The sequence below is a fragment of the Manacus candei genome, unplaced genomic scaffold, assembly GCF_025592945.1.
Source record: "Manacus candei isolate 608988 ecotype Guabito, Panama unplaced genomic scaffold, ASM2559294v1 h1tg000409l, whole genome shotgun sequence".
NCBI lineage: Eukaryota > Metazoa > Chordata > Aves > Passeriformes > Pipridae > Manacus > Manacus candei.
The window spans coordinates 1-13,394 of record NW_026138457.1 but is presented as its reverse complement, the minus strand read 5'-3'; the positions used below and the strand labels follow the sequence as shown (position 1 = coordinate 13,394).

The following is a 13,394-nucleotide window of genomic DNA, read 5'->3' as shown; positions in this document are numbered from 1 at the left end:
CCCCCCCCCCGGTGTCCCCAAAACCCCAGTGTCCCCAACACCCCCTTTGTGTCCCCCCGTGTGTGTCCCCCCCCCGTGTCCCCAACCCCCCCAGTGTCCCCACCCCCCCCAGTGTCCCCAATCCCCCCTCCGTGTCCACAAAGCCCCCCCATTCTCTCCAAACCCCCCCTCGTGTCCCCACCCCCCCCCAGTGTCCCCAAACCCCCCTATTGTCCCCAAACCCCCCCTCAGTGTCCCCCCCCGGCCGAGATGAGGCCGAGCCCCCCCCCGGAGCGGAGCTTGGGCCAGGTACGACCTGGGGGGGGGACACGGGGGGGGGGTTTGGGGACACCGGGGGGGTCACCGGGGAGTGGGGACATGGGGGGAGACACGGGGGGGGTTGGGGACACCGGGGGTGTCACCGGGGGGGGGGGACAAAGGGGGGGCTTCAGAACACTGGGAGTGTCACCAGGGGGTGGGGACATGGAGGGGACATGGGGGGGACATGACGGGGGGGCTTGGGGACGGTGGGATGTCACCAGGGTGGGGACATAGAGGGGACATGGTGGGGGGACAAAGAGGGGGCTCCAGGACACTGAGGGTGTCACCTGAGGGGGGACATGGGGGGGACATGGGGGGGACATGGGGACACTGGGATGTCACCAGGGTGGGGACATGGAGGGGACATGGGGGGGCTTGGGGACACCGGGGGTGTCACCTGAGGGGGGACATGGGGAGGACATGGGGGGGACATGAGGGGGACATGGGGGGACTTGGGGACAGTGGGATGTCACCAGGGTGGGGACACGGAGGGGACATGGGGAGGACATGGGGGGGGCTTGGGGACACCGGGGGTGTCTCCTGAGGGGGGGGACATGGGGGGGACACGGAGGGGACATGGAGGGGACATGGGGGGGCTTGGGGACAGTGGGATGTCACCAGGGGGTGGGGACATGGGGGGGACATTGAGGGGACACCGTGAGTGTCACCGGGATGTGGGGACATGGAGGGGACATGGAGGTGACGGGGGGGGGGGGGGGGGACATGGGGATGACACCAGGGCGGTGTCATTTGAGGGGGGGCACAGAGGGGACATGGGAGGGACGGGGGGGGGGTGGTTGGGGACACCGGGGGTGTCACCGGGGGGTGGGGACATGGGGGGGACATGGAGGGGACATGGGGAGTGTCACCAGGGGGTGACAGGGGGAGGACATGGGGAGGGGTGGCAGGGGGACACTGACTTGTGACAAGGACGGTGACAGGGGTTTGTCCTCAGTGCTTTGGGGACAACGACACGGGTTTGTCCCCTGCTGCTCTGGGGACGGTGACACTGCTCTGTCCCAACTGGCACCGGTTTGTCACCTCACTGTTCTGGGGACGGTGACACGGGTTTGTCACCCGCTGGCACCGGTTTGTCCCCTTGTTGTCACGGGGACAGTGACAGGGCTTTGTCACCCACTGGCACCGGTTTGTCACCCGCTGTCACATGTTTGTCACCTCGTTGTCATGGGGACGGTGACAGGGCTTTGTCCTCAGTGCTTTGGGGACAATGACACGGGTTTGTCCCCTGTTGCTCTGGGGACGGTGACACGGGTTTGTCACTTTGCTGTCACAGGTTTGTCCCCTGCTGCTCTGGGGACGGTGACACGGGTTTGTCACCCGCTGGCACCGGTTTGTCCCCTGCTGCTCTGGGGACGGTGACACGGGTTTGTCACCCGCTGGCACCGGTTTGTCCCCTTGTTGTCACGGGGACAGTGACAGGGGTTTGTCACCCACTGGCACTGGTTTGTCACCCGCTGTCACATGTTTGTCCCCTTGTTGTCACGGGGACAATGACACGGGTTTGTCCCCCGCTGTCACACGTTTGTCACCTCGTTGTCATGGGGACGGTGACAGGGGTTTGTCCTCAGTGCTTTGGGGACAATGACACGGGTTTGTCCCCTGCTGCTCTGGGGACGGTGACAAGGCTTTGTCACCCGCTGGCACCGGTTTGTCCCCTGTTGTTCTGGGGACAGTGACACGTGATTGTCCCCGGCTGCTCTGGGACGGTGACACTGCACTGTCCCAGCTGGCACCGGTTTGTCACCTCATTGTTTTGGGGACAATGACACGGGTTTGTCATTTTGTTGTCACGGGGACGGTGACACGGGTTTGTCACCCGCTGGCACCGGTTTGTCCCCTGCTGTTTTGGGGACGGTGACACAGGTTTGTCACCCACTGTCACATGTTTGTCACCTGCTGTTCTGGGGACGGTGACAGGGCTTTGTCACCCGCTGTCACGTGTTTGTCACCCCTATTTTGGGGACAATGACACGGGTTTGTCACCTCGTTGTCATGGCAACAGCAGGGAAAACCCTCTCCCGCACTGGGGGGTTACTGGGTGTTGCTGGAGGTTACTGGGGGTTACTGGTGGGAACTGGTTCTCCTCTTCTTGACCCTTTCTGGGGTGTTACTGAGGGTTACTGGGGCTTACTGGGGGTTACTTGGGGTTACTGGGGGTTACTGGTGGGCACTGGTTCCCCTTTCCCCAACCCTTTCTGGGTACTGGGTGTTACTGGGGCTTACTGGGAGTTACTGGTGGGCACCATTCCCACTCCTCCCGACCCTTTCTGGGTTACTGGGGGTTACTGGGGGTTACTGGTGGGCACCATTCCCACTCCTCCCGACCCTTTCTGGGCACTGGGGTGTTACTGGGAGTTACTGGGAGTTACTGGGGCTTACTAGGGGTTACTGGTGTGCACTGGTTCCCCTTTCCCCCACCCTTTCTGGGTACTGGGGGTTACTGGGGGTTACTGGGGGTTACTGGTGGGAACTGGTTCTCCTCTCCCCAACCCTCTCTGGGTACTGGGGTGTTACTGGAGGTTACTGGGAGTTACTGGTGGGCACCATTCCCACTCCTCCCAACACTTTCTGGGTTACTGGGTGTTACTGGGTGTTACTGGTGGGCACCATTGCCACTCCTCCCGACCCTTTCTGGGCACTGGGGTGTTACTGGGTGTTACTGGGCATTACTGGTGTGCCCCGGCTGGCCCCGCTGACCCCCCCGTGCCCCCCCAGGGCGCGGCGGCGGCGCGATGACCCCCCCGGTGGCGGCCCCCGCGCTCAGGATGCTGCTCGCCCTGGCCCTGGCCTGCGCCAGCCCCTTCCTGGAGCCGCCGGCGGCGCCGCGCCGGACCCTCAACGTGGCCGTGATCCTGAGCGGGGCCTCCTACGGCGCCGCCGGGCCCCGCCTGGCGCCCGGAACCTTCCGGAACTTCTCTCTGGAGGTGAACCCGGTGGGGGTGGTGCTGAACGACACCAACCCGCGCAGCCTCATCGTGCGGCTCTGCGACGTCCTGTCCTCGCTGCGCATCCACGGCGTCGTCTTCGAGGACGACACGCGCTCCGAGGCCGTGGCGCAGATCCTCGACTTCATCTCGGCGCAGACGGCCGTGCCCATCATCGGCGTCAACGGCGGCTCCGCCATCGTCCTCACGCCCAAGGTGGGCGAGGGCCCGGCCGGGGGCGGCCGAGGGGACACGGCCCGACTGGCCCCAGCACCAATGTCTCCGACCCCAACCCTGTCCAGGGCCAACCGACTGTCCCCAACTGTGTCCAGGGTCACCCAACCGTGTCCAGGGTCACCCAACTGTGTCCAGGGTCACCCAACTGTGTCCAGGGTCACCCACCTGTCCCCAACCCTGTCCAGGGTCACCCAACTGTCCCCAGCTGTGTCCAGGGTCACCCAACTGTGTCCAGGGTCACCCAACTGTCCCCAACACAAATGTCTCCGACCCCAACCGTGTCCAGGGCCGGTCGACTGTCCCCAGCTGTGTCCAGGGTCACCCAACCATGTCCAGGGTCACCCAACTGTGTCCAGGGTCACCCAACTGTCCCCAACCGTGTCAAGGGTCACTCAACTGTCCCCAACTGTGTCCAGGGTCATCCACCTGCCCCCAACCCTGTCCAGGGTCACCCAACTGTGTCCAGGGTCACCCAACTGTCCCCAACTCTGTCCAGGGTCACCCAACTGTCCCCAACCCTGTCCAGGGTCACCCACCTGTGTCCAGGGTCACCCAACTGTCCCCAACCCTGTCCAGGGTCACTCAACTGTCCCCAACTGTGTCCAGGGTCACCCAACTGTCCCCAACCCAACTGTCTCTGACCCCAACCCTGTCCAGGGCCACCCAACTGTCCCCAACTGTGCCAAGGGCCACCCAACTGTGCCCAACCCAACTATCCCCAACCCAACTGTGTCCAGAATCACCCAACTGTCCCCAACCCAACTGTCTCCAACCCCAACCTTGTCCAGGACCACCCAACTGTCCCCAACCGTGTCCAGGGCCACCCAACTGTTCCCAGCCCAACCAAACCCAACCCAACTGTGTCTAGACCCACCTGAGTGTCCCCAACCCAACTGTCCCCAACCCAACTGTCTCCAACCATGTTCTAGACCCACCTGAGTGTCCCCAACCCAACTGTCCCCAACCCAACTGTCTCCAACCATGTTCTAGACCCACCTGACCCTCCCCAACCCAACCCTCCCCAACCCCAACCCCCTCTCGTGTCCCCACCGTGTCTGCTCCCACCTGACTGTCCCCAACCCTGTGTCCCCACCCCCTCGTGGCCCCTCCCCTCCCCTCCCCTTCCCCTCCCCCCCAACAGGAGAAGGGCTCCACCTTCCTCCAGCTGGGCTCCTCCACGGAGCAGCAGCTGCAGGTGATCTTCGAGGTGCTGGAGGAGTACGACTGGACGGCCTTCGCCGTGGTCACCACGCTGCTGCCGGGCTACGAGGACGTCGTGGACTACGTGGAGGTGCTGACGGACAGCAGCTTCATCGGCTGGGAGCACCGCGGCGTCGTCACCCTCAACCTCACCGACGACCCCGAGGGCGCGCGCACGCGGCGGCAGCTGCGCGAGGTGTCGGCGCAGATCCGGCTGCTCTACTGCTCGCGCGACGAGGCCGAGGCCGTGTTCCGCGCCGCGCGCGACGCCGGCCTCACCGGGCCCGGCTACATCTGGTTCGTGGTGGGCACCAACCTGGGGGGCAGCGAGAACCTGCCCGAGCACGTGCCGGCGGGGCTGTTCGCCGTGCTGTCGGCCGGCTGGCGCGACGACCTGCAGCACCGCGTGCTCAACGGCGTGGCCATCGTGGCCAAGGGCGCCGAGGCGCTGCTGCGCGACTACGGCTTCATCCCCGAGTTCAACAACGACTGCCGCGCCCCCAACGTCACCCAGATCAACGACAACCTCCACCGGTGGGCACGCGGGGCAGCGACGGGGCCGGGGGCACGCGGGGTGGGGACACTGGGGTTGGGGACGTTCACATGGGGGCCATACACTTGGGTTGGGGATACTCGGGTTGAGGACACTCAGATTGGGACCACGTGTCTTCACGTGGGTGTAGACGCGGTTGGGTTTGGTTGGGTTGGGGACAGTTGGGTGGCTCTGGACATGGTTGGGGACAGTTGGGTTGGGGACACTTGGGTGGGTCTAGACATGGTTGGGTTGGGGACACTCAGGTTGGGGACACTTGGGTGGGTGTAGACATGGTTGGGGTTGGTTGGGTTGGGGACAGTTGGGTTGGGGACAGTTGGGTTGGGGACAGTTGGGTTGGGGACACTCGGGTGGGTCTGGACATGGTTGGGTTGGGTTGGGTTGAGGACAGTTGGGTGGCTCTGGACATGGTTGGGGTTGGGGACAGTTGGGTTTGGGGACACTTGGGTGGGTCTAGACATGGTTGGGTTGGGGACACTCGGATTGGGGACACTCAGGTGGGTCTGGACACGGGGTCAGTTGGGTTGGGGACACTCAGGTGGGTGTAGACATGGTTGGGTTGGGTTGGGGACATTTGGGTGACTCTGGACATGACTGGGGTTGGGGTCAGTTGGGTTGGGGACATTTGTGTGGGTGTAGACATGGTTGGGTTGGGTTGGGTTGGGGACACTCAGGTGGGTCTGGACATGGTTGGGGACGTGGTTGGGGTTGGGGACAGTTGGACTGGGGACACTCAGATGGATCTGGACATGGGGCTGAGAAATAGAAATAAAAGTAGGAATAGAAATAAAAATAGAAATAGACAAAATAGAAATAGAGAATAATATAAAATAGAAATAGAAAATAATAACAAATAATAATAACAAATAACAGAATAAATGATGGGAAAAAATAGAAATAAAAATGGAAATAGAAACAGTAGATGGTGAAAAACAGAAATAGAAAATAATAACAAATAATAATAAATAACATCGTAAATGATGGAAAATAGTAAAAAATAGAAATAAAAACGGAAATAAAAATAGGAAAAATAGAAATAGAAAAATAATGAGAAATAGAAAGAGAAAATAATGAAAAATAGAAAGAGAAAATAATGAAAAATGGAAATAGAAAATAATTAAAAATAGAAATAGAAAATAATGAAAAATAGAAATAGAGAATAATGAAAAGTAGAAATAGAAAATAATGAAAAGTAGAAATAGAAAAAATAGAAACAGAAAAAATAGAAATAAAGAATGAAAAATAGAAATAAAAATTAATTAAAAAATAACAAAAAAATAACAAAAAAATAATAATAAATACCAGAATAAACGATTGGAAAATAACAAAAAAAAATTAGAAATAAATTTCTAATTTACGTGACCCCCCCTTCCCCCCCCGGGCAGGTACTTCACCAACATCTCGTGGGGGCAGAAGGATTTCTCCTTCAACGCCGACGGGTACCTGGTGAACCCCTCGCTCGTCGTCCTGTCCCTCAACAAGGAGCGCGCCTGGGAGGTGGTGAGTGGGTGGCACTTGGGGACGGGGAGGGGGACACCTCGTCCTGGGGACACCTTGTCCTGGGGACACCTGGTCCTGGTGACACCTGGTCCTGGGGACACCTTGTCCTGGGGACACCTTGTCCTGGTGACACCTCGTCCTGGTGACACCTGGTCCTGGGGACACCTTGTCCTGGTGACACCTGGTCCTGGTGACACCTCGTCCTGGGGACACCTCATCCTGGTGACACCTTGTCCTGGGGACACCTCATCCTGGTGACACCTTGTCCTGGTGACACCTCATCCTGGTGACACCTTGTCCTGGTGACACCTCATCCTGGGGACACCTGGTCCTGGTGACACCTCATCCTGGTGACACCTTGTCCTGGTGACACCTCATCCTGGTGACACCTCATCCTGGTGACACCTCATCCTGGGGACACCTTGTCCTGGGGACACCTCATCCTGGGGACACCTGGTCCTGGGGACACCTGGTCCTGGGGACACCTCATCCTGGTGACACCTTGTCCTGGTGACACCTCATCCTGGTGACACCTCGTCCTGGGGACACCTCATCCTGGTGACACCTTGTCCTGGGGACACCTCATCCTGGGGACACCTCATCCTGGGGACACCTGGTCCTGGTGACACCTGGTCCTGGTGACACCTCATCCTGGTGACACCTTGTCCTGGGGACACCTCATCCTGGTGACACCTCATCCTGGTGACACCTCGTCCTGGGGACACGTGGTGTTGTCACAACAACGTAGCACTGACAGGACGGTGACGTGGCCGCTCGCCCCGGCGCGGTGGCACCTCGGAGAGTTCGGCGCTGAGGGGACCCTGGGGTTGTCCCCAAGGGTGACACCCTGTCGTGGTGGCACCTTGGACAGTTCCCTGTCACTGTCCCCAAGGGTGACACCTCCTCAGCCTGTTCCCCACCCTGTGTCCCTCCCACGTGTCCCCACATGTCCCAGTGGTGTCCCCACCTGTCCCAACAATGTCCCTTCCTGTCCCAATGCTGTCCCCACCTGTCCCCACCTGTCCCTACCTATTCCAACGGTGTCCCCCCATGTCCCCACATGCCCCAATGCTGTCCCCACCTGTCCCAATGTTGTCCCCACCTATCCCAGTGATGTCCCCACCTATCCCAGTGATGTCCCCACCTATCCCAGTGATGTCCCCACCTGTCCCAATGTTGTCCCCACATATCCCAACGATGTCCCCACGTGTCCCCACGTGTCCCAGCGATGTCCCCCCGTGGTGTCCCCCCCAGGTGGGCAGCTGGGAGCAGCAGGTGCTGCGGCTCAAGTACCCGGTGTGGTCGCGGTACGGGCGGTTCCTGCAGCCGGTGGAGGACGGGCGGCACCTGACGGTGGCCACGCTGGAGGAGCGGCCCTTCGTCATCGTCGAGAGCACCGACCCCGCCACCGGCACCTGCATCCGCGACTCCGTGCCCTGCCGCAGGCAGCTCAACCGCACCGCCAGGTGGGCACCGCACGGGGGCACCTGGGCCGGGGGGGGCACGGGGGGCACGGGGGAAAGGGGGGGGACCTGAGGTGGGGGAGTACTTGGGGTGGGGGGGTATATGGGGGTATCTGGGATAGGTGGGGGGCACCTGGGATGGGGGGGGCATGGGGGGCACTGGGGAAAGGGGGGGGACCTGAGGTGGGGGAGTACTTGGGGTGGGGGTTACATGGGGGGTATCTGGGGGGTACTTGGGATGGGAAGGTACCTGGGATGGGGGGGCATGGGGGACACTGGGGAAAGGGGGGGTACCTGAGGTGGGGGAGTACTTGGGGAGGGGGGGGTATATGGGGGTATCTGGGGGGTACCTGGGATAGGTGGGGGGCACCTGGGCCGGGGGGGGCATGGGGGGCACTGGGGAAAGGGGGGGTACCTGAGATGGGGGAGTACTTGGGGTGGGGGGGTACATGGGGGGTATCTGGGGGGGTACCTGGGATGGGAAGGTACCTGGGGTAGGTGGGGGGTACCTGGGATAGGTGGGGGGCACCTGCGATGGGAAGGTACCTGGGGTAGGTGGGGGGTACCTGGGGGACACCAGGGAAAGAGGGGCACCTGGGATGGGTGGGGGGCACCTGGGGCAGGGGGTGGGTACCTGGGACGGGGAGGGGGGAGGGTTGCAGTGCACAGGCAGCTCGTCCCCGCTCTGGGGGTGCCCCCTCCACTTTGGGGGTGTCCCCAGGACCCCATGGGACCCCCCACCAATTTCGGGGTCCCCCCCCCAGCCCCCCTCCCTTTGAGAAGAAGTGCTGCAAAGGCTTCTGCATCGACATCCTGAAGCGCCTGGCGCGGGCCCTCGGCTTCACCTACGACCTCTACCTGGTCACCAACGGCAAGCACGGCAAGAAGATCGACGGTGTCTGGAACGGCATGGTGGGGGAGGTGGGACCCCCCAAAGACACCCCAAAAATACCCCCCCGTGCCCCAAAACCCGACCCTGAAACGCAAAACCCACCCTGGACACGGCGACCCCCCCAAAGGGGATCAGGGAGAGCAACCAAGGGGGGTTGGGGAGGGCGTGGGGGGCCGGTGGGACCCCAAAGACACCCCCTGTACCTCAAAAATACTCCCTCGTGCCCCAAAAATCCCCCCCTTTAACCCAAAACCCGACCCCGTAACGCAAAACCCACCCTGGACGCAGTGGGAAGGGGAGAGACCCCCCCAGGGGGATCAGGGTGAGAAACCAAGGGGAGAGGCCTTGGGGAGGAGGTGGGACCCCAAAAACACCCCCTGTACCTCAAAAATCCCCCCCTGTGCCCCCAAATCCACCCCTTTAACCCAAAACCCAACCCCATAATGCAAAGCCCACCCTGGACACGGTGGGATGGGAAGAGACCCCCCAGGTGGGATCAGGGTGAGCCTGGGGGGTGGTGGGGTGGGGAGGGCATGGAGGAGGTGGGACCCCAAACCCACCCCCTTATACTCCAAAAATACCCCCCCATGCCCCAAAAATACCCCCCGTGCCCCAAAACCTGACCCCGTAACGCAAAGCCCACCCTGGACGCAGTGGGGAGAGACCCCCCAGGGGGATCAGGGTGAGAAACCAAGGGGAGAGGCCTTGGGGAGGAGGTGGGACCCCAAGAACACCTCCTGTACCTCAAAAATCCCCCCCTGTGCCCCAAAATCCCCCCCTTTAACCCAAAACCCACCCTGTAACGCAAAGCCCACCCTGGACGCAGTGGGAAGGGGAGAGACCCCCCCCCAAGTGGGATCAGGGTGAGAAACCAAGGGGAGAGGCCTTGGGGAGGAGGTGGGACCCCAAACCCAGCCCCACGGGGGGGGGGAACCCCAAACCCCCCCCCTTACACCCCAAAAACACTCCCCTGTGCCCCGAAATACCCCCCCAGAGCCCCAAAAATACCCCCCCGGAGCCCCCATGGCAACGGGGGCTTGTGGAGAGACCCCCAAGAGGGGTGAAGGAGAGTGACCAAGGGGGGCTGGGGAGGGCATGGGGGGGGAGGTGGGACCCCAAACCCACCCCCTTATACCCCAAAAACACCCCCCTGTGCCCTAAAATCCCCCCCTGTGCCCCCAAAACCTGACCCCGTAACGCAAAGCCCACCCTGGACACAGGGACCCCCCCAGGGGGGGTTGGGGAGAGCAACCAAGGGGGGCTGGGGAGGGCATGGGGGGCAGGCGGGACCCCAAACCACCCCTTATACCCCCAAAACATCCCCTGTGCCCCCAAAATATCCCCCCCGTGCCCCCCCCCAGGTGTTTTACCGCCGGGCCGACATGGCCATCGGCTCCCTGACCATCAACGAGGAGCGCTCCGAGATCATCGACTTCTCCGTGCCCTTCGTGGAGACGGGGATCAGCGTCATGGTGTCCCGCAGCAACGGCACCGTGTCCCCCTCCGCCTTCCTGGGTACCAAAACCACCCAAAATCACCCAAAACTACCCCAAAAACACCCCAAAAACACCCCAAAAACCCAACCGGGACCCGCAAACCTCCCTCCAGGATCAGCGTCATGGTGTCCCGCAGCAACGGCACCGTGTCCCCCTCCGCCTTCCTGGGTGCCAAAAACACCCCAAACTACCCCAAAACCAGCCAAAAACCCAACCAGGACCCCCAAAACCACCCCAAATCCAACTGGGACCCCCAAAAACCCTCCCGGGATCAGCAATGGCACCGTGTCCCCCTCTGCCTTCCTGGGTACCCAAAACACCCCAAACTACCCCAAAACCAGCCAAAACCCACCCCAAAAAATCTCAAACCACCCCAAAACCACCCTAAACAACCCAAACCCCCAACCGAGACCCTCAAAAACCCACCCAGGATCAGCGTCATGGTGTCCCCACGGTGTCCCCATGTCCCCCCCATGTCCCCATGGTGTCCCCCTGTCCCCCCCATGTCCCCATGTCCCCCCATGTCCCCATGGTGTCCCCCTGTCCCCCTGGTGTCCCCATGGTGTCCCCATGGTGTCCCCCTGGTGTCCCCCTGTCCCCGCAGAGCCGTACAGCCGGCCGTGTGGGTGATGATGTTCGTCATGTGTCTCACCGTGCTGTCCCCATGTCCCCATGTCCCCCTGGTGTCCCCATGTCCCATGGTGTCCCCCTGGTGTCCCCGTGTCCCCGCAGAGCCGTACAGCCCGGCTGTGTGGGTGATGATGTTCGTCATGTGTCTCACCCTGCTGTCCCCATGTCCCCATGTCCCCGTGGTGTCCCCATGTCCCTGTGTCCCCCCCATGTCCCCATGGTGTCCCCATGTCCCCGTGGTGTCCCCGCAGAGCCGTACAGCCCGGCCGTGTGGGTGATGATGTTCGTCATGTGTCTCACCGTCGTGGCCGTCACCGTCTTCATCTTCGAGTACTTCAGCCCCGTGGGCTACAACCGGAGCCTGGCCAGCGGCCAGCGTGAGTGGGGACACCTGGGGACACCTGGGGACACCTGGGGGGACACCTGGGGGGGAACCTGGGCAGGGGGGACACAAACAGAGCCTGGCCAGCGGCCAGCGTGAGTGGGGCACCTGGGGTGGCACCTGGGGGGACACCTGGGGAGGGAGGGGGGACACAACCGGAGCCTGGCCAGCGGCCAGTGTGAGTGGGGACACCTGGGGACACCTGGGGAGGGAGGGGGGACGCAATTGGAGCCTGGCCAGTGCAAGTTGACCCCGTGTGACCCCATCCCTGTCCCCGTGTGACCTCCCCGGTGTCCCCTGTCCCTGGGTGACGTCAAGTGTTGCTGGAGGACCCCGTGTGACCCCGTGTGACCCCGTGTGACCCCGTGTGACCCTGTCCTGGTGTCCCCTGTCCCTGTGTGACCCCCCTGTGACCCTGTCCTGGTGTCCCCTGTCCCCGTGTAACCCCGTGTGACCCTGTCTCAGTGTCCCCTGTCCCTGTGTGACCCCGTGTGACCCCGTGTGACCCCGTGTGACCCTGTCCCCATGTCCCCTGTCCCCCCCAGGCGCGGGGGGCTCCACGTTCACCATCGGCAAGTCCATCTGGCTGCTCTGGGCGCTGGTGTTCAACAACTCGGTGCCGGTGGAGAACCCCAAGGGCACCACGAGCAAGATCATGGTGCTGGTCTGGGCCTTCTTCGCCGTCATCTTCCTCGCCAGCTACACGGCCAACCTGGCGGCCTTCATGATCCAGGAGGAGTACGTGGACACCGTGTCCGGGCTCAGCGACCGCAAGGTGACACCGGGGAGGACACTGGGGGGGACTGGGGGCATTTGGGGGATACTGGGGACATTGGGGACATTGGGGGACATTGGGGACATTGGGGACATTGGGGGGACATTGGGGGGGGGATTGGGGGGTTTGGGGAGGATTGGGGGGGATTAGGGACATTGGGGGGGTTTGGGGGGGTTTGGGGGGGACATTGGGGGGATTGGGGGGGGATTGGGGGGGACATTGGGGACATTGGGGACATTGGGGGGACATTGGGAGGACATTGGGGGGATTGGGGGGACATTGGGGACATTGGGGGGATTTGGGGGGATTTGGGGGATTGGGAATGTTGGGGGGATTGGGGGAACAGTGGGGGGGATTGGGGGGACACTGGGGGGACATTGGGGGATACTGAGGACATTGGGGGGCACAGAGGAACATGGGACAAGGAGGGATATGGGGCACAGGGGGACATTGGGGGGATTAGGGGGACATTGGGGGGACATTGGGGGACATTGAGGGGGTTGGGGGTATTTGGGACATTGGGGTTCCAAGGGGGTTCTTGGGGTTCCCTTGTGGATTTTGGGGTTCCAAGGAGGTTTTTGGGGTTCGAGTGTGGATTTAGGGATTCCAGTGTGGATTTAGGGGTTTCAGTGTGGTTTTTGGGGTTCCAGTGTGGTTTTTGGGGTTGCCGTGTGGTTTCTGGGGTGCTGATGGCGTTTTTGGGGCGCAGTTCCAGCGCCCCCAGGAGCAGTACCCCCCGCTGAAGTTCGGGACGGTGCCCAACGGCAGCACGGAGAAGAACATCCGCAGCAACTACCCGGCCATGCACAGCTACATGGTCCGATACAACCAGAGGGGCGTCGAGGACGCCCTGCACCACCTCAAAACGGGGTACGGGGCGTGGCCATGGGCGTGGTCAGGGATATGGTGGGGGGGTGTGGTCATGGGTGTGATCAGGGGTGTGGTCATGGGTGTGGTACAGGGTGAGGTACAACCAGAGGGGCGTCGAGGATGCCCTGCACCACCTCAAAATGGGGTACGG

The 13,394-nt window shown here is 62.0% G+C and overlaps 1 protein-coding gene across 1 annotated transcript; it reads left to right on the top strand.

Annotated features, from left to right (window-relative positions):
- Positions 1 to 240: 240 nt before the first annotated feature.
- Positions 241 to 13,388, top strand: LOC127465491 (glutamate receptor ionotropic, NMDA 2D-like; the record flags this gene model as incomplete). Its single annotated transcript, XM_051776000.1, has 11 exons — positions 241 to 288; positions 3,037 to 3,461; positions 4,624 to 5,216; positions 6,621 to 6,735; positions 7,990 to 8,201; positions 8,963 to 9,119; positions 10,452 to 10,605; positions 11,468 to 11,593; positions 12,144 to 12,373; positions 13,083 to 13,243; positions 13,335 to 13,388. Coding segments are annotated over exons 2-11 (2,210 nt in total), but the record flags the coding sequence as incomplete, so codon positions are not given.
- Positions 13,389 to 13,394: the final 6 nt, after the last annotated feature.